We start from the raw sequence: 21,596 nt of genomic DNA, 5'->3' as shown, positions 1-21,596 counted from the left end.
GTGTTTTACAGCCTTTACTCTGAGTTTTTTAATGCAAAATGTAGTTCAAACCTGGTCGAAGATCTCCTCAAATCCCAGTCTGTTGATTGGCTGTTCCTTCCAGCACTGCTTCATCAGCTGGATGCACTCTAACGGAGCGTAATCTGGACTGACCACCGGGCGAAACAGAGGAGGGGGGTTACGCAGCTTCTCTAATATCTCTGAAACACACAGAAATATTACCTAGTTTAGTGTAGGGATGGCAGTGTTGATCAGTGAGGGAAACACACATAGCTATCAGCTATTAGATGCACTTATAGGCCTCTCTAGTGACCTAGAACAGCTTAAAGGTCACCTATCATGCTATTTTTATTTTAAAAGTGCGCTTAAGACCTTCCTTTTTGATAAAGCTTATAGTTAGGGCTGATTAGATTCAGCCCCTAGTTTTGCTGATAGAGGCTTAGTTTGTCGGGGGACATCTTACTTCTTCCTTCTCTCTGTCTATACCTGTGTACTCTCATGTTCCGATTAACCCAGCTTCCCCAAATGTCTTTCTTTTTGGTGTCTAAATACGCCGGGATCCGGAGTCATGGATGATCCTGCGGTCCTGTGTCCTGGATCGCGAGCCCTGGATCTTGAGTCGTGGCTGTGGTCCTGGATCATAGGTCCTGGATGGATATCCTCGTGGATTCATCTTCCTATTATACACACATGCATTTCCAAACATTCGGTCTATATGCTGTAAAATGTATTATCTTTTCAATTTACACACGGCATCTATTGCACGTCTGTCCGTCCTGGGAGAGGGATCCCTCCTCTGTTGCTCTCCCTGAGGTTTCTCCCATGTTCCCTTTAAACTGTGGGTTTTCTCCGGAAGTGTTTCCTTGTACGATGTGAGGGTCTAAGGACAGAGGGTCTAATGACAGAGGGTCTAAGGACAGAGGGTCTAAGGACAGAGGGTCTAATGACAGAGGGTCTAAGGACAGAGGGTGTCGTATTGTCATACTGATATTCTGTACACACTGTGAAGACCACTGAGACAAAGGTAACATTTGTGATATTGGGCTATAAAAATAAACATTGATTGATTGATTTCTAGGCAATAGCATAGGTCTCAGATATATACAAAAATATGAAAAACATGTCTATTAAGTGTTTTGCTCAAAATACCAAACAGATCACCCATTCTAGCGATGCCTCATATCCCTCTATTTCACTTCCTGTTTCAAAAGTGCTGATTTTGCGTATAAAGCTTTAACAAACAAAAAAATTGATAACAAATAAAAAAGGAGGGGGCTGAGCTCATGCGGGACCCGGCAGCTACTGTCTAAACTAAATGCTGCCGTGATGAAACGCCATATCATGGATTATCAAGGGTTCTCTCTGAAACAGTCTGGAGCTCAAAGGCTTTCTCTCTTGCCGGTTATACCACAAGGTGAGTTCCTTTTTACTTCCTGCTTCTTCACACACATGCTCTCCAGTACAGGTTAGCTCTGAGTGTTAGCGATGCTAATGTAAACACCGACCATATTACGTCCAAAACAGTCGGGCATTGTTTCTGATAGCAACGTTTCTGATTGGCCCGTGGGTCCACATTTCAGATGTTACGTCATATCGGACTCAAATCTGGATCAGCTTCGTTGTTCCCCGTTTTTAGAGATTTGGGTACGGAGGAAAAGAGAGAGGGCTTTATTTCCTGACGCTGCGTGAGTTCCCCGACACACCGGGGACACATGTGCATTTTGCATGATAGGTCCCCTTTAAATAGATTTGGTAAATGTGACATTGTAAGTTATTTCTTGTCTTAATATTTGTCTTTGTTGATGTTGCAAATGGAGCTGCTGGGATGCAAGAAAAATGTCAGACATTAACGGACAATAAAGTTGAATCAAATGTTATTGTATATTATCGTATCGCCTCGTATCATTTAATATCATTTGGCTCGTATCGAACTGTATTCTATTGCAACGTATCGTAACGGATCGTAACATATCGTTTTGTATTATTTCTCATTACTATCGCATCAGGAACGTATAGTCATCTTGTATCGTAACATATTGTATCGTATCACAATGTAATCTAACGTTACGTAACATGATGTAAGGTAACGTATCGTAACGTATTGCATCGTATCATTATTTTTCTCTTATTGTAACTTATCGTATCATTGTCGCATTGTATCGAAACTTCTTGCATCAGTATTGTATCTTATCGTAAACCTAACAAAACAATAACTTTAGTGTGTGCGCTTCTTATAGGTGCATTTTTGTTATCTTGCCTGTCATATCATTTCATTATTTTATCGTATTGTAACGTATAGCATTAATGTTTTACTTTATCATTTGCCCCTTTTGTTTGTTTGTTTGTTCACCATGTAAAGCGGCCTTGTGTGTGTGAGTGTGTTATCTTGTGTGTGTGTGTGTGTGTGTGTGTGTGTGTGTGTGTGTGTGTGTGTGTGTGTGTGTGTGTGTGTGTGTGTGTGTGTGTTATCTTGCCAGTGGCGGGCAGGTCCATCATGCAGTACGGGGGTCCTCGGACCACCACCTCCTGCATGATGATGGCGAAACTGTACACGTCTCCTGATGGAGTCCCATTGAGCGCCGGCTGAGCGCTCCTCAGGATCTCTGGAGCCGTCCACAGCAGCTCTAAGGAGAATAAGACAGAGTACACACACATCCTTTACTCAAGTAGAAGTACAGATACTCGTGTTTAAAAGTACTCTGGTAAAAGCAGAAGTACTGACTAAACTTCTTTACTCAAGTAAAAGTAAAGAGGCTTTGAAATGTACTTCAGTAAAAAGTACCCATAACTAGCAGCTGCTTTAAAGAGTACCTGACCTCCCTTTATATTAATAGAACAATAATGTCATTGTTAGCTAATGAATGTTTCCATGCTGAACAACGGCAACATGACAACGTTTCCATTGGTCCCTCTTCTTTAGAGAAGACCAGGAAATGATGGATACACGGATCGTGTTCAAATCAATAGGCACGCAATGACTCTAAAGAATAATGATCACGCACCAAACACACATTCAGACTAAAGGAACCAGCTGTTTGGAAAATGAGAGAAGTAGAAAGTATAAGTATTTGAGTTCAACATGTAAGAAGTAGAAAGTACAGGTATTTGTGTTCAACATGTAAGAAGTAGAAAGTACAGGTATTTGTGTTCAACATGTAAGAAGTAGAAAGTACAGGTATTTGAGTTCAACATGTAAGAAGTAGAAAGTACAGGTATTTGTGTTCAACATGTAAGAAGTAGAAAGTACAGGTATTTGGGTTCAACATGTAAGAAGTAGAAAGTACAGGTATTTAGGTTCAACATGTAAGAAGTAGAAAGTACAGGTATTTGGGTTCAACATGTAAGAAGTAGAAAGTACAGGTATTTGTGTTCAACATGTAAGAAGTAGAAAGTACAGGTATTTGAGTTCAACATGTAAGAAGTAGAAAGTACAGGTATTTGGGTTCAACATGTAAGAAGTAGAAAGTACAGGTATTTGTATTCAACATGTAAGAAGTAGAAAGTACAGGTATTTGTGTTCAACATGTAAGAAGTAGAAAGTACAGGTATTTGTGTTCAACATGTAAGAAGTAGAAAGTACAGGTATTTGTATTCAACATGTAAGAAGTAGAAAGTACAGGTATTTGTGTTCAACATGTAAGAAGTAGAAAGTACAGGTATTTGTGTTCAAAATGTAAGAAGTAGAAAGTACAGGTATTTGTGTTCAACATGTAAGAAGTAGAAAGTACAGGTATTTGAGTTCAACATGTAAGAAGTAGAAAGTACAGGATTTGAGTAAGTTCACATGTACGAAGTAGGAAAGTACAGGTATTTGAGTTCAACATGTACGAAGTAGAAAGTACAAGGTATTTGAGTTCAACATGTAAGAAGTAGAAAGTACAGGTATTTGAGTCAACATGTACGGAAGTAGAAAGTACAGGTATTTGTTGTTTCAAACATGTAAGAAGTAGAAAGTACAGGTATTTGAGTTCAACATGTAAGAAGTAGAAAGTACAGGTATTTGTTCAACATGTACGAAGTAGAAAGTACAGGTATTTGAGTTCAACATGTACGAAGTAGAAAAGTACAGGTATTTGAGTTCAACATGTAAGAAGTTAGAAAGTACAGGTATTTGAGTTCAACATGTACGAAGTAGAAAGTACAGGTATTTGTGTTCAACATGTACGAAGTAGAAAGTACAAAGTAACATGTAGTACGGTATTTGAGTTCAACATGTAAGAAGTAGAAAGTACAGGTATTTGAGTTCAACATGTACGAAGTAGAAAGGTACAGGTATTGAGTTCAACATGTACGAAGTAGAAAGTACAGGTATTTGAGTTCAAACATGTAGAAGTAGAAAGTACAGTATTTGAGTTCAACATGTAAGAAGTAGAAAGTACAGGTATTTGTGTTCAACATGTAAGAGTAGAAAGTACAGGTATTTGTGTTCAACATGTAAGAAGTAGAAAGTACAGGTATTTGAGTTCAACATGTAAGAAGTAGAAAGTACAGGTATTTGAGTTCAACATGTAAGAAGTAGAAAGTACAGGTATTTGAGTTCAACATGTAAGAAGTAGAAAGTACAGGTATTTGTGTTCAACATGTAAGAAGTAGAAAGTACAGGTATTTGTGTTCAACATGTAAGAAGTAGAAAGTACAGGTATTTGTGTTCAACATGTAAGAAGTAGAAAGTACAGGTATTTGGGTTCAACATGTAAGAAGTAGAAAGTACAGGTATTTGAGTTCAACATGTAAGAAGTAGAAAGTACAGGTATTTGAGTTCAACATGTAAGAAGTAGAAAGTACAGGTATTTGAGTTCAACATGTAAGAAGTAGAAAGTACAGGTATTTGAGTTCAACATGTAAGAAGTAGAAAGTACAGGTATTTGAGTTCAACATGTAAGAAGTAGAAAGTACAGGTATTTGTGTTCAACATGTAAGAAGTAGAAAGTACAGGTATTTGGGTTAGAAATGTAAGAAGTCAAAGTAAAAAGTCGTCAGAAAAACAAGTAGTGTAGTAAAGTACTGATACCAGAAGAATGTACTTAAGTACACTAACAAAGTATTTGTACTCCACTACTTCCCACTTCTGAGTAAATGTACTCTCTTCTGGCACTATTTCAATTTTATTTGTATTTACTTGCACATCTCAAAACATTCTCTTGCACTATTTTATTTGCTTAATTTGTCCTATATATATTCATGTTGCACTGTTAGAGGAGTGAAGTTGTTCATCTCCACTGTAGCTAATGTGCACATGACAATAAAGCTTTGAATCTTGAATCTATTGCTGATACTCAGATGTTCTCTCACCCTCTGCAGGTTGTTCTGTGTAGGGGAACCTCTGAGCCTCCAGAACTTCGCTGTAACCGTAGTCCGTGACCTTTAGGACGAATCGTCCGTCCACCACACAGTTACGAGACTTCAGACGAGAGTGAGACACCCCGCGGTGATGGAGGTACTTCATACCCTGAGACAGAAAATATACAAAAACAGCAGCCATTTTTTCTTTTCATGCTACTTTCTACTTCTTCTACTTTATTGATCCCAATTTGGGACATTTTGGCAAATGATATAACATATAGTATAACAGTCAAAGGGGACTTTCGTACTTTCAACAGTTTAGTTGCATTTCCTGCCTATACTACATCTCAATACAGTACTTGTAAAATAATATCTATACAGTCAACACATCGAAATACTTCCTTCAACACTGGTTGCAGTTTCCACTTTTAAAAGGCCAAACTTGAGTTTCAGAAGTATGTCGATTTCTGATTGAAAACATTACATTTTGTACGTGTTTTTATAGGAAATGAAAGAATACAAATTAGTTGTCAAAATATCCCATGACTTTAAATTGCTCATCCTTTGCTTCAGTAAAAAAATCAGTGCGTCCTTAAACTCTTTTTGAGACTTTCTAATGAAAAGCTCTGGACTGTGCAGCTAAATAAATATATTTATAAACACAGATGTGACATTTTTTTGGGAAGACAAATGGAGGAATATTTGTATTAGAGCCAATACAAGTCTAAACGATAAACACCAACCAGCATGCGTCCATGTATGACATCCTTGCTATCTTAAATATGTCAAATCCGCCGACTGAAAAAACTGCAACGTTGACTTTAATTAAATGCATTAAGGCAACACATTTCACATAACTGTATTATGTTAGTGGAAATTAATAATATTAAGTTAAACCTATTTAAACCTGAAATTATTGCTACTGTGAGGGAATAATTTTGTCTTTACTCCTAGATATTTAACCTTATTGCCTGTTGACGTTAATAACCAACCAATATTCTGTTATCTCCTTTAAGGAATGTGCTCCAGCACTTAAGTGTCAGTTTTATGGCCTGATAGGGGGGTTTACGACTGTGAGAACGCTGGCTTCTAAACACCACTGACAAGTGATTGAGTATTTCCAGTTGGGGGATATCTCCTGTAGCTCCACAGATGTTTACGCCTCCCCCAATATGCTGATTAACTCTCTGTAAACTAGTTAAAAGGTCTATCGAGAGATAGGCTGGGCAGAATTGACATGGCAACCCACCCGTGCAGTCAGAACCTTTTGCTGCTGTGACTTGTGATATGAATTCTCCGGCCGTTGACTTGTAATAAACTACCAGTGTTTGACATCAAAGCTCCAACTCTCCTCGTGTCTCTCTGAGTCCTGACTCTCCATTGCTGCAGAAGTTTCCCTTACAGCTTTCAACTAACCTAATACAGTTATGTGGAATCTGTTGACGAAATACATTTAATTAAAGTCAACGTTTCAGTTTTTTTTCAGTCCCTCTTCCCCTCCAAACTGACTTTAATGAGATCCAGCAGCAGCGAGGACTTGAACATCCAGTCCAGTTTCACGTCTTCGTTGAACAGCAGGTCCTCCAAACTTCCTCTGGAGCAAAACTCCGTGACGATGGCGAAGACGCCGCAATCGTGGAAGTATCCCAGGAAGGTATTCACGTTTTCATGACGCATGTCCCTCATCTGTTGAACAACATAAGGTGCTTTAAGACACTGGTTTCTGTTAGCTGGGCTTTTCTTTGTTTAACAAAATAAAGCCACGTACCAGTTCAAACACATAACTGGTTTTGGGGTTGATGCGGCTGAAGGAACCATCAGGAAGTCTCTTCAGCCAGGCCCAGTCACCCTGCAGGAGAGATTAAAGAAAGTGTTTTTAACTTTCAACAAACTAAAATGATGCTGCCCCTTAAAGGTCACCTATTATGCAAAATCCAGTTCTTCATGTCTCTTCTACATCAACATGTGTCCCCTCTTCTTCATGTCTCTTCTACATCAACATGTGTCCCCTCTTCTCCATGTCTCTTCTACATCAACATGTGTCCCCTCTTCTCATGTCTCTTCTACATCAACATGTGTCCCCTCTTCTCCATGTCTCTTCTTACATCAACATGTGTCCCCTCTTCTTCATGTCTCTTCTACATCAACATGTGTCCCCCTCTTCTTCATGTATCTTCTACATCAACATGTGTCCCCTCTTCTTCATGTATCTTCTTCATCACATGTGTCCCCTCTTCTTCATGTCCTCTTCTACATCAACATGTGTCCCCTCTTCTTCCATGTCTCTTCTACATCAACATTGTGTCCCCTCTTCTCCATGTCTCTTCTACATCAACATGTGTCCCCTTCTTCTTCATGTCTCTTCTACATCAACATGTGTCCCCTCTCTTCTGTCTCTTCTACATCAACATTTGTCCCCTCTTCTTCATGTCTCTTCTACATCAACATGTGTCCCCTCTTCTTCATGTCTCTTCTACATCAACATGTGTCCCCTCTTCTTCATGTCTCTTCTACATCAACATGTGTCCCCTCTTCTTCATGTATCTTCTTCATCAACATGTGTCCCCTCTTCTTCATGTCTCTTTCTGACATCAACATGTGTCCCACTCTTCTCATGTCTCTTCTACATCACATGTTCCCTCTTCTTCATGTCTCTTCTACATCAACATGTGTCCCCTTCTTCTTCATGTCTCTTCTACATCACATGTGTCCCCTCTTCTTCACAACTTGTCCCCTCTTCTTCATGTCTCTTCTACATCAACATGTGTCCCCTCTTCTTCCATGTCTCTTCTACAATCAACATGTGTCCCCCTCTTCTTCATGTCTCTTCTACATCAACATGTGTCCCCTCTTCTTCATGTCTCTTCTACATCAACATGTGTCCCCTCTTCTCCATGTCTCTTCTACATCAACATGTGTCCCCTCTTCTTCAAGTCTCTTCTACATCAACATGTGTCCCCTCTTCTTCATGTCTCTTCTACATCAACATGTGTCCCCTCTTCTTCTCATGTCTCTTCTACATCAACATGTGTCCCCTCTTCTTCATGTCTCTTCTACATCAACATGTGTCCCCTCTTCTTCATGTCTCTTCTACATCAACATGTGTCCCCTCTTCTCCATGTCTCTTCTACATCAACATGTGTCCCCTCTTCTTCAAGTCTCTTCTACATCAACATGTGTCCCCCTCTTCTTCAATGTCTCTTCTACATCAACATGTGTCCCCTCTTCTTCATGTCTCTTCTACATCAACATGTGTCCCCTCTTCTTCATGTCTCTTCTACATCAACATGTGTCCCCTCTTCTTCATGTCTCTTCTACATCAACATGTGTCCCCTCTTCTTCATGTCTCTTCTACATCAACATGTGTCCCCTCTTCTTCATGTCTCTTCTACATCAACATGTGTCCCCTCTTCTTCATGTCTCTTCTACATCAACATGTGTCCCCTCTTCTCCATGTCTCTTCTACATCAACATGTGTCCCCTCTTCTTCAAGTCTCTTCTACATCAACATGTGTCCACTCTTCTTCATGTCTCTTCTACATCAACATGTGTCCCCTCTTCTTCATGTCTCTTCTACATCAACATGTGTCCCCTCTTCTTCATGTCTCTTCTACATCAACATGTGTCCCCTCTTCTTCATGTCTCTTCTACATCAACATGTGTCCCCTCTTCTTCATGTCTCTTCTACATCAACATGTGTCCCCTCTTCTTCATGTCTCTTCTACATCATTATGTGTCCCCTCTTCTTCATGTCTCTTCTACATCAACATGTGTCCCCTCTTCTCCATGTCTCTTCTACATCAACATGTGTCCCCTCTTCTTCAAGTCTCTTCTACATCAACATGTGTCCCCTCTTCTTCATGTCTCTTCTACATCAACATGTGTCCCCTCTTCTTCATGTCTCTTCTACATCAACATGTGTCCCCTCTTCTTCATGTCTCTTCTACATCAACATGTGTCCCCTCTTCTTCATGTCTCTTCTACATCAACATGTGTCCCCTCTTCTTCATGTCTCTTCTACATCAACATGTGTCCCCTCTTCTTCATGTCTCTTCCACATCAACATGTGTCTCCTCTTCTTCATGTCTCTTCTACATCAACATGTGTCCCCTCTTCTTCATGTCTCTTCTACATCAACATGTGTCCCCTCTTCTCCATGTCTCTTCCACATCAACATGTGTCTCCTCTTCTTCATGTCTCTTCTACATCAACATGTGTCCCCTCTTCTTCATGTCTCTTCTACATCAACATGTGTCCCCTCTTCTTCATGTCTCTTCTACATCAACATGTGTCCCTTCTTCTTCATGTCTCTTCTACATCAACATGTGTCCCCTCTTCTTCATGTCTCTTCTACATCAGCATGTGTCCCCTCTTCTTCATGTCTCTTCTACATCAACATGTGTCCCCTCTTCTTCATGTCTCTTCTACATCAGCATGTGTCCCCTCTTCTTCATGTCTCTTCTACATCAACATGTGTCCCCTCTTCTTCATGTCTCTTCTACATCAACATGTGTCCCCCTCTTCTTCATGTCTCTTCTTCATCAACATGTGTCCCCTCTTCTTCATGTCTCTTCTACATCAGCATGTGTCCCCTCTTCTTCATGTCTCTTCTACATCAACATGTGTCCCCTCTTCTTCATGTCTCTTCTACATCAACATGTGTCCCCTCTTCTTCATGTCTCTTCCACATCAACATGTGTCTCCTCTTCTTCATGTCTCTTCTACATCAGCATGTGTCCCCTCTTCTTCATGTCTCTTCTACATCAACATGTGTCCCCTCTTCTTCATGTCTCTTCTACATCAACATGTGTCCCTTCTTCTTCATGTCTCTTCTACATCAACATGTGTCCCCTCTTCTTCATGTCTCTTCTACATCAGCATGTGTCCCCTCTTCTTCATGTCTCTTCTACATCAACATGTGTCCCCTCTGTGGAAAGAGACTCTGAAAGTCTCAGGAACAAAGATTCTCTCTCTTTTTGATCCATTTATATAAAAACCTGTCTGAAAATGAGCTGATCAGATTTTGGCCACTTTATGATGTCATAACGATGTTTTGTCTTGTGTAACCATTAGCCAATCAGCAACCAAGGTAACCCCCCCCCACCTTATCACCCGATGTGCTGTTTTCTCTTCCGTATAGCCCGTTCGTTCACACGAGGCCGTAACGGAAACGCGGAAACGGACCCCGCAAACGATAACGGGTCCCAAGGTGGATAGATCTGCAACCGGAACGCTCTGGGGGGCAAAACGGCTCAGTGTACGTCCTATACGATCATTTCCTGATAACGATGAAGCCATAGCCCCACCTCTCCCCACCTCTGCTGCTCACTGCTGTAGCATGGTCAGTAGCTAGTGCTACTGACCATGCTACAGATGTTAGTGCAACATCTACAGCTCCTCTACCACAACCATCAGCAACAAGTAGCTTGGAGAATTACATGAACTACATGTTGCTAAATCCACCGCGGGGCATAAACAGAAGGGCAACCATGGCAACCATGCTCGGGGGTCTTCTTCTCCGCTTTGGTGTATTTTGTTGCAGGAGTACAGCGCCACTTACAGGCCCGGCATATGTACTACAGCGTCTCCAGCGCTCCCGAGCGGTCTCGTGTGAAGGGAAGACTTTTTTGATATCGTATTCGGTTCGTTTGCGTTTCATATGCGTTTGCGTGTAATGGCGCGTTTCCACTGCAGCGGGTAGCTCGCTTTAAGCGTGCCGAGCGGTGCGGGGCCCGTTTTTGGTTGCGTTTCCACTTAGCCTAGTACCGGCTAGCGGGTCCTAATTCACAGTTTTTCTGGCCCCATAAAATCGTGGTTCTAGGGCCAGGAACAACCAGGCTGAGTCGGGCTGAGTATGCTAAACAGAGAGAGAATCGCTGGCAAGGGGGCTACAACTACAACAAGATGAACATATTTGACCGTGATTTAATTGTAATACACGTTTCAAAATGATGCCGAAGTAACAACATACTGATACCGGTTAGTAAAAACCATGAATCAATGCTTTGACAAGTCTGCAGACAGACGGCAGACGAAAAACCCTTTAAAATGCGTGTTTTCTGAATGTAGCTTGGCTAAGCTAACGTTATATATGCTCCGATCGTCCACACTCACAACAACGGCCTATACAGACATAAATAAACCAGCGACTGTATTCGCCATGACACAGGCAGTCTGTGGTTTGTACTTGTTTAACTTTTGTCTAGTTTCTGAACAGATATGAGGAGCTGTGAGCTCTGAGTGCTAAGAGCTAACGGCTGTGTTGTTTTTCTGGGGCTCTCATTGAAGATGACGTCAGGGCTCCGCCTACACTGCGTTACTATAGTTACTGCCCCAGTTCCTAAACTGTAATGGAAGCGCAGCATTAAAGTGAGCCGGGCCTAATAAGGCCTAACCAAACCGAGCGAGGCCGAGCGAGGCCTGCAGTGGAAACGCACCATAAATGGGGTCTGAATCTCCTCCAAGAGCACCATTGAGTTCTTTGTAACCAAATGTCTCTCAGAGGGGCGTGGGGAGGGGCTCCTTATTTTCATCTAAAGTAACAGACAGAGCATCAGCACTTTTGATGCTGCAATGATCTGTTTGGTATTTGGAGCCAAACACTTCAGAGACACGTTTTGTATATATCTGAGACCTGTAATATATAAAAACAGTATGATAGGGGACCCTTTAAACTGAGTGTCTCACCTGGAAAATGACGATGTTGGAGTTCTCGTAGGTGGCCGGTGTTTGGGAGGAGACGGGCGAGTTGCTCCTCATGAGACTCGCCTTGCTGTCGTCCTGACTCAGCTTCTGTAAGGTCAGAGGTCAGGGTGGGAACTAGCTTTAAATGCAACATAAATTACTCCTGTATTCAAAATTATACTTAATATACCAAATGTCCATAAGCATCAAGGTATAGTACTCATTATCAATGGACCATTTTATTATAAATGTATGCAATAACATGTTTATCACTAAAGGTGGGAGCTCAATTTAACACATTTGTATACAATGCAACTAAACCCAGTGCAAGGTGCCGGTACTCAGTAAAATGCCGGTACTCAGCTGCCGTCATGACAACAAATATGTGCGTCATAGATGCGTCATGAGATGCTGCCGGCGGCATCTCATGACGCATCTCATGACGCATCTCATGACGCGCCGCAGCGATAGACTAGAGCAGAAAAGACATCACATAACGTTAGCATTTCGAAAATGTTAGCGTGGCTTAATAATAGTGCGAAAAGACAGCGGTTGTCGCCGGACAAGGATTCCCTCTCTCCTTTCCTGCTGAGAGATGGTGAGTGTACTCAGGGACGAGGAGTCATTGAACCAGCCGCCAGTAGGAGTCAGGCTTTACTTTCTTTTATATCCATAAAGAAAAGTACATCTGTTTACAGTTCTGTTTCATATGGATGTTGAGAGGTATCCATAGATCTCTTCATGTTGCTCTCAAAGTGCACCAGATTCATGCATCTAACTTCAATATTTAAAAAAAATCTTCGCGGGGGAGCTTGCCCCCGGACCCCCCTAGAGGAGGTGAGGTCCAATCCCCATTTATAAAAATAGCACTTTACCCCTGCACCCCCTCTAATCTCAGATGCACCCTGAGTCACTTTGTTTAAGTAATGAGCCTTTCTAAGATATACAGTACAGAGACAAACCCACCAGCATTATAGGATATACTATGACTTTGAGCCAAATACTTGTTTTTGGGCTGTATAAATAAATTGACTTGGATCAGTTGCTGATTTAGAGTACTGGCACCTTTTTTATTCCAATTCAAGCACTGACTAAACCTATACTATTACATTATATTTCTTTATTGGTCATAATAAAGTGAAACTGCAAAGTGAATAAAGCATTAAGCAAAACATAAAATACTGTAGAAATACTCGGTACTAAATGTCCTTTTTATATTCAACAAGTACCTCTGGTCGTCTTCACAGATAGAGACATATGTATATATTTAAATTTAAATAATAACATCATAATCTCCTCTTGCAGTTTTGTTTTTTACAAACTCAAATTAAAGTGTATTTCAGTCGTACCGCCGTAGAGTGTCTGACCTTGGTGCTCACTAAAGTTGGGGCTCAGTTTAACTTCTTTATATAAAACACAGCTAAAACTTTAATAATAAAATATATTTCTTTGTTGGCAATTTATTGTATGTATTTAAGTCTGTAAAAGTACAATATTTATTCAACATTTCTGTCATTATCTGTCATTTTTATTCAGTTAAAGTGAATATAAAAGTAACATTACTCTAAAAAAAGAGACCTATAATCGTACTTAGTACTAAATGTACATCGTCCTGACTCAGCTTTCTTTATATAAAATGTTGCTAAAACTTTAATAATGAAATATATTTCTTTGTTGGTAATTAATTTAAGTCTGTAAAAGTATCAAAAACTGTGTAAAAGTACAATATTTATTAACATTTTCTGTCATTTTGATTAAGTAAATGTAATGTGATGTGAATATAAAAGTAACAAAACCCTAAAAAAGTAACCTCAAATTGTATTTAAGTAGAGTACTAAGTGTGCTTTTTATATTCAAATGCTACCTCAGGAACAATATCTAATTTTTAACAAACAGAGAAAAATTAATTAATTAAATTTAAATAACTACATCACAATTTCCTCTTGGAGTTTTATTTTTAACGAACTCAAATTAAAGCGTTTTTTATTCGTACAGAATATATTTATATTGTCCGACCTTGGTGCTCAGTGACGGGTTGATGAATGTGACGTCAGCCTGAGTCAGCAGAATCCTGTTCGGACCTTTAACCAATCGGATCTGGTTGAGGCGTCTCCTAGGCAACAAGAGATATCAGGATCAGGTGCTAGAGTTTAATGGAGTCACAAACTAACTAACTAATAATATATACAAAATATTTCAGGTTAAAATTAAGATTCAAAGGTTACTTCGTTTTTATTTGGCATTGGTTTGGATGGTTTCTTAGTCTATTTAGTTAACATTAACGGTACGTCCACCCGGCAACGCGGCAACGGAGACGCTTCCCATTCGCTTTGAATGGGGTGACGTCACGCTTTGCCGAACTGCATTGTGGTTGCTCGCTTCGAAAGTTGAGAAAAGTTCAACTTTTCAAGCGTCGACGTTAGCGCCAGCCAATCAAATCATATGCCAGTACAAGCGCTAGCCAATCAAACCGCGTGCTTGTGTGTCCGGGGCGGGAGATTCATGTGATTGGTTGTTGGTCGCTCGCCAGACACGCCCACCGGCAAGCTTCAACGCGACGGAACCGTGTGGACGTACAGAAAGGATCTTATAAGCAGCAGATAACCTTCTTACAATTACCTTAGAAATGTATTGTTGGTGTCTTGTTAACCCATTATAGTTCGGCACATGCAAATCAATCAATGAATCAACCAATCAGCCAATCAATCAGTCGGTCAACGATTAGTCAATATTTGCTAATGAGCATTTTTTTTAAACCTTGTCTTTAAAATGTGTAATTTGACATTAACTAAAGTTATTTTCTATAAGTGGCTCAAACATTGTATTTTTAATCTATATACTAAGGTTATATGTCCGGACTGCAACAACACATTTGAAAGTGTTCTTATTCAAACTTTTCACATGGATAGAGTGCATTTGAATGTCGATGAGGATTCAGATCCAGTCCAGTGTGTGTACCTGATGCAGTAAATTAAAGCCACTCCAAACACAGAGGCGGCCATCATTCCCAAAAACATGTCGATGGTCGGGAACAGATCCACGCCTTGAACAAGAAAAACATTTCCTTCATTTCTGATTGAATGCATAACATTTTTTAAGGGTTTTAAAAGGAAATGAAAGAATACAAATGAGTTGTTAACATTTTCTCATGACTTTAAATTGCTCATGCTACGCTTCAGTAAAACATCTGTGCATTTTTAAACTCTTTTTGAGACTTCCTCATGAAAACTCTGCACTCTGCAACTAAAGGAACATATTTATACACAGATATAAACATTCTTTGGGGAAATACACATGCAGGAATATATTTATGTGTTTTAGAGCCATTCAAAGTCTAAACGGCATGAACGCCTGTATGCACAGTGCGAAGTGTGTTTCTGAGTGTGTGTGTGTGTGTGTGTGTGTGTGTGTGTGTGTGTGTGTGTGTGTGTGTGTGTGTGTGTGTGTGTGTGTGTGTCTGACCTCCAGAGCAGATGACTCCAGGAGTAAACCAGCACGAGGCGTCTTTTCTGGGTCCGTATCCTCGAGGGAAGTGGATTTCTCGACCCAAGAAACCCACCATACCGGCCTCCATGTCGATGCTGACAGTAATCAATGCAAACAAGTTACTATGGCAACAATAAAACACTGCATTCTTTGAGTTACAAATATATACAAACCTTAAATACAACACAAACTCAAACTACAGCATTAAAAACGTCATGGTGTGGTCTTTAAACTCAACATTATGATATTTCTCAACAAAACTTGAGTATATTTGAAGTCCATCCAAATAAAAGCCTGTTTTGACTTTCTTTTACCTCACTTATGAATATTTAATACATCTATTTGCTTTTCTCTCTCTGCCCTCAGTGCTAATATACAGTACCTGTACGTAGGCTTTAGTTCCCAGGAGAGTCCGTCAGTATCCAGGATGACGTATTCCAGCAGAACTGCTCCGGACGCATCGGTTTTTATCGGATGACTGAAGCCCTGCAAAGAAAAGTAAGATATATAGTAAGAGCTTTCATTTTTAAATTATGATGTTTGGTCATTTAATCATGTAATCAAGCTTGGAGTGTTCTGTTTGGATGCAAAAAATGTGAGTTAAATCAAAACAATAAGAAAAGAAAATACAATAAAGAAAATAAGAAAGATTTTATTTAACTTTTTTATGGTTATTTCATTTTTGTAAGAAGGGGCAGTTAAAATAAGATTTTCTTTCCCTGCTCCTTTCCACCATGCGCTATACAAAAAACAGTATAAGGGTACATATTTTGTTTTAAAATAACTGCCAAGGAGGTGTGTGGCGCAGTGGAGTGTGCGTTGGTGTTGTGGTCAGGGGGCACAGGTTCAAACCCCACTGCAGTCAGCATGTCGTTGTGTCCCTGGGCAAGACACTTCATTGTCCACAGTATGTAAGTCGCTTTGTTCATTCTTACATAACTCCCATATATCATTGTTAATATTAACAACATATAAACCCTGTTGGACTCCTGATGAAGTCCAACACACATAACCAATGAGAATGTTAGCTATTTTTCCTGTAACTTCCTGTATATGTTCAGTATCGTGCGTGTTAGTCCCGCTCCTTTTCGTACCTGGAAGTCCAGGTTTCGGGTGTGTGTTGCCAGGTTTCTTCCTGACATCCAGACTCCAGATTCCCGAACACGATGCACTGCGTGAGCCACGAAGAGGACGGAGCTGTAGACGGTGCCGAACAGAGGAGACACCTGCAGGACACACACACACATGCACGCACACACACACACACACACACACACACACACACACACACACACACACACACACACACACACACACACACACACACACACACACACACACACACACACACACACACACACACACACACACACACACACACACACACACACACACACACACACAGGCAGACACACACACGAGTGAGCAGGCGGTGCTCGTTTAGCTGATTGGCTGCATCTGACACTGATTGGTCCACCTGAAGAGACAGGAGCATTTAAGCTGCAGCAAGGCAGTCCCTCTGCCCTCTCTCTCATCGACCTCTCCTTCTCCCAACTCCGTGCCCGTTGTGTAGAAGATCTGTTGTTCTGTGTGGTAAAAGTTACCGATTACCGGTCCCTGTTGTACCTTTTGTTATTGTTGTGAAGCTAAGCCCATTTAACCTGTCTTGGAGACACGCTTTCATTTGTCTAGGAGTGCGAAACCCTTTTCTTTTGTTTAAATCCCGTTTTTTCATTAGGATAGGTAAGAAGCCTGTATTTTATTTTACCTATTTTGTTAGGCAAGATTTAGAGCTATATGGTGCAAAGGTTTATTTGTTTGTTATGTGGGTTTGTCTCGCCTCCTTTGTCTCGCCTCCTTTGTCTCACCTCCTTTAAAGGCATTTTTCTGTGTACTGACTTTTTCTTGGGAGTGGGAAGAGTGGGCAGAGTGTGCAATTGTATGCTACGCCTAGGTTCCCCTAGACCGGGGCGTAAGACTGGGTCAAAGTTATGGGCCCAGGAAAATAATTCCCCAACCATCACCTGTTCAGGTTTCAGCGTCTTCGCCACCTCCCCTCTCTCCATTGCCTCCCTGTACGCCTCGTAGAAAGACCCCTGCTGAGAGTTGATGGTGATGGTCAGCACAGCGTCGTAGGCCCTCAGCAGTTTGCTGTTCCTCCTCAGAGCGGGGTAGGTGACGTTTCTGTACGGCAGGCTGTAGAGCAGAGTGTCGTAGGGGACAAACACCAGCGAGCCGTCGGTCAGCTGGAGGTCAAAGGCCGTCTCCAGGAGCTGCTTCTGGACGCCACCGCCCATCAGAGCAGAGTGCATGCAGAGGACCACAACTAGAGCACAACAGGAGGTCTTTAAAGGTCCCCTATTATACCTTGGTTGCTGATTGGCTAATGGTTACACAAGCCAACAAATCGTTATGACATCATAAAGTGGCCAAAATCTGATCAGCTCATTTTCAGACAGGTTTTTATAGAAATGGATCAAAAAGAGAGAGAATCTTTGTTCCTGAAACTTTCAGAGGGGACACATGTTGATGTAGAAGAGACATGAAGAAGAGGAGACACATGTTGATGTAGAAGAGACATGAAGAAGAGGGGACACATGTTGATGTAGAAGAGACATGAAGAAGAGGGGACACATGTTGATGTAGAAGAGACATGAAGAAGAGGGGACACATGTTGATGTAGAAGAGACATAAAGAAGAGGGGACACATGTTGATGTAGAAGAGACATGAAGAAGAGGGGACACATGTTGATGTAGAAGAGACATGAAGAAGAGGGGACACATGTTGATGTAGAAGAGACATGAAGAAGAGGGGACACATGTTGATGTAGAAGAGACATGAGGAAGAGGGGACACATGTTGATGTAGAAGAGACATGAAGAAGAGGGGACACATGCTGATGTAGAAGAGACATGAGGAAGAGGGGACACATGTTGATGTAGAAGAGACATGAAGAAGGGGGGACACATGTTGATGTAGAAGAGACATGAAGAAGAGGGGACACATGTTGATGTAGAAGAGACATGAAGAAGAGGGGACACATGTTGATGTAGAAGAGACATGAAGAAGAGGGGACACATGTTGATGTAGAAGAGACATGAAGAAGAGGGGACACATGTTGATGTAGAAGAGACATGGAGAAGTTGATTTTGCATAATAGGTGACCTTTAACACTGACATGTTTAATCAGGGTTTATTTATTTAAAACAACATGTAAGTAAACACATTAAAAAAGGAACAACTTGGGTTCTTTTTTGAGAGTCTCGTCACCAGTAAAACACTTGAACTCACCACGAATTTCTCTCATCTTTCGAATCTTGCTGAGAGTTCGTCGGATGCTGTGAGGCGTGTTTTCCAAAATACTGACCAACCTGACCGGAAAACCGTGACTCCCCAAGGAATCAGACACCTGTACGGTACAGCGAAAACACACTGACTAGATGAAAACCATGAAATCAAACAGCCAAGAAGGGCAGCATGAACAAAGTTAGAACAAATGAACACAAAACAATACAGGCAGAGGAACACAAGTTAAATGGCACATTAACCGGTCAATATGCAAGTAAAAGAAACTATTATAACACATTAAAAACTGGCACAATTTTAAAACCGTCTTCAATGTCCCTCCCTTCACATTGTTGGTTCCTCTGCCATCGAACACTTTCATTAGACTAGAGTAGTGCTTCTCAAACTTTTTTCAGTAATGTACCCCCTTTGAAACATTTTCTCAGCCAAGTACCCCCTGACCGACCCCGAACATTTTTGATAGAAAAAGCCTATATATATTTATATGTATTTTTTTAATCAACGTTTTTTTTTTTTATCTCACGTACCCCCTGCAGTACCCCAACGTACCCCCAGGGGTCCGCGTACCCCCATTTGAGAATCACTGGACTAGAAGACCATGACTCCCCAAGGTATCAGATACAGTCGAGAAAACACACGCTGACTAGCTGAAAACCATCAAATCAAACAAGAGAAAAGCAAAAAGAGATTTTTAAAAAAGATAGCTGCATTTCAGCCTACATTTACGAGTAAAAACATTGGTCGTGGCTTTACAATTAGATATCTTATGTCTAATCGATTTTTATTTGTATTTCTGTTGTACCTATATGTTCACTTTGTTTTATGGGCTTTTATATTGTTGCATCGACTCCGTTGTCTTGTGTCTTATCTGTCAGTGAGAAACCGTTATTTATTTGTATTACCTTTTACCGCCTTGTGTCTATGAACCTGATCAAATGTTATATATAGCTGCATGTACCTTTCAAAGTTCTTAACAAATAATCTGAGGGGATTGATTTTAACTTGTGTCATTTTGTAAATTGAGCTGCACGTGTTGTATGAAAAGTACTATATAAATAAAGCTTTAGTGTTGCTTCCTCTTCCATCTAACACTTTCATTAGATTGCATTTATCTACTGTACTGAAAATGAGATATTCACACCTTGATGGCCGTCTCCACCCAGATGTCCTCTGAGGAAGCGATGATGGCGACGTTGGCCCACCTGAAGTAGTTGAAGACGCTGAGCAGAACCCAGCTGGGCCTCGGCATCGAGCGGGAAAACGTTGGGTGGTTCCGAACATCGTCCAGTTCGTATCCAACACAACCCCAAGAGAACAAGGCCTGCAGGAGGAGACGAGAGGAGGGGGAAGTATTGGAGTACAAATACTTCGTTACTGTACTTACTGTAAGTACATGTTTCTGGTATCAGTACTTTACTCCACTACTTATTTTTTTGACGGCTTTTTACTTTGACTTCTTACATTTCTAACCCAAATACCTGTACTTTCTACTTCTTACATGTTGAACACAAATACCTGTACTTTCTACTTCTTACATGTTGAACACAAATACCTGTACTTTCTACTTCTTACATGTTGAACTCAAATACCTGTACTTTCTACTTCTTACATGTTGAACACAAATACCTGTACTTTCTACTTCTTACATGTTGAACTCAAATACCTGTACTTTCTACTTCTTACATGTTGAACTCAAATAACTGTACTTTCTACTTCTCACATGTTGAACACAAATACCTGTACTTTCTACTTCTTACATGTTGAACTCAAATAACTGTACTTTCTACTTCTCACATGTTGAACACAAATACCTTTACTTTCTACTTCTTACATGTTGAACACAAATACCTGTACTTTCTACTTCTCACATGTTGAACACAAATACCTGTACTTTCTACTTCTCACATGTTGAACACAAATACCTGTACTTTCTACTTCTCACATGTTGAACACAAATACCTGTACTTTCTACTTCTTACATGTTGAACTCAAATACCTGTACTTTCTACTTCTTACATGTTGAACTCAAGTACCTGTACTTTCTACTTCTTACATGTTGAACTCAAATAACTGTACTTTCTACTTCTCACATGTTGAACCCAAATACCTGTACTTTCTACTTCTTACATGTTGAACACAAATACCTGTACTTTCTACTTCTTACATGTTGAACACAAATACCTGTACTTTCTACTTCTTACATGTTGAACTCAAATACCTGTACTTTCTACTTCTCTCATTTTCCAAACAGCTGGTTCCTTTAGTCTGAATGTGTGTTTGATGCGTGATCATTATTCTTTAGAGTCATTGCGTGCCTATTGATTTGAACACGATCCGTGTATCCATCATTTCCTGGTCTTCTCTAAAGAAGAGGGACCAATGAAAACGTTGTCATGTTGCCGTTGTTCAGCATGGAAACATTCATTAGCTAACAATGACATTATTGTTCTATTAATATAAAGGGAGGTCAGGTACTCTTTAAAACAGCTGCTAGTTATGGGTACTTTTTACTGAAGTACATTTCAAAGTCTTTACTTTTACTTGAGTAAAGAAGTTTAGTCAGTACTTCTACTTTTACCAGAGTATTTTGAAACACGAGTATCTGTGCTTCTACTTGAGTAAAGGATGTGTGTACTTTTGCCATGTCTGGAAAACACTCACATGTACACCTTAAGTTCCTCTAAAACACCTACTTTGTTCCAGCCTTTGGTCAGCATCGAAGCAGCGTCACAGTATCCTGGATTTGATGGTCCGATATACGCTGACGCCTTAGTGTGGAAACCCAGGAACTTTTCCAACGCCTTTGATGTCTCACATGGCTCCTAGAAAGTTACAAT

General features: G+C 40.5%; 1 protein-coding gene across 2 annotated transcripts in view; it reads right to left on the bottom strand.

Moving 5' to 3' along the window:
* gc2 (guanylyl cyclase 2) overlaps window positions 1–21,596 on the bottom strand; it is a 28,904-nt gene that overhangs the window by 5,589 nt on the left and 1,719 nt on the right. For both annotated transcript variants that reach the window (XM_034236973.1, XM_034236974.1), the window contains 15 exons: window positions 21,453–21,581; window positions 19,901–20,080; window positions 18,745–18,862; window positions 17,478–17,779; window positions 16,548–16,679; window positions 15,836–15,939; window positions 15,430–15,548; window positions 14,926–15,010; window positions 13,984–14,080; window positions 11,971–12,075; window positions 7,052–7,132; window positions 6,793–6,969; window positions 5,293–5,449; window positions 2,475–2,624; window positions 52–200 (listed from right to left, as the gene is read on the bottom strand). In XM_034236973.1, the coding sequence (XP_034092864.1) occupies window positions 52–200; window positions 2,475–2,624; window positions 5,293–5,449; window positions 6,793–6,969; window positions 7,052–7,132; window positions 11,971–12,075; window positions 13,984–14,080; window positions 14,926–15,010; window positions 15,430–15,548; window positions 15,836–15,939; window positions 16,548–16,679; window positions 17,478–17,779; window positions 18,745–18,862; window positions 19,901–20,080; window positions 21,453–21,581 (2,085 nt within the window). The remainder of the gene's footprint in view (window positions 1–51; window positions 201–2,474; window positions 2,625–5,292; window positions 5,450–6,792; window positions 6,970–7,051; window positions 7,133–11,970; window positions 12,076–13,983; window positions 14,081–14,925; window positions 15,011–15,429; window positions 15,549–15,835; window positions 15,940–16,547; window positions 16,680–17,477; window positions 17,780–18,744; window positions 18,863–19,900; window positions 20,081–21,452; window positions 21,582–21,596) is intronic.

Source organism: Gymnodraco acuticeps, unplaced genomic scaffold (genome assembly GCF_902827175.1).
Source record: "Gymnodraco acuticeps unplaced genomic scaffold, fGymAcu1.1, whole genome shotgun sequence".
NCBI classification, from domain to species: domain Eukaryota; kingdom Metazoa; phylum Chordata; class Actinopteri; order Perciformes; family Bathydraconidae; genus Gymnodraco; species Gymnodraco acuticeps.
The sequence above is the reverse complement of the archived record's forward strand: the minus strand, read 5'-3'. Positions and strand labels throughout refer to the sequence as shown.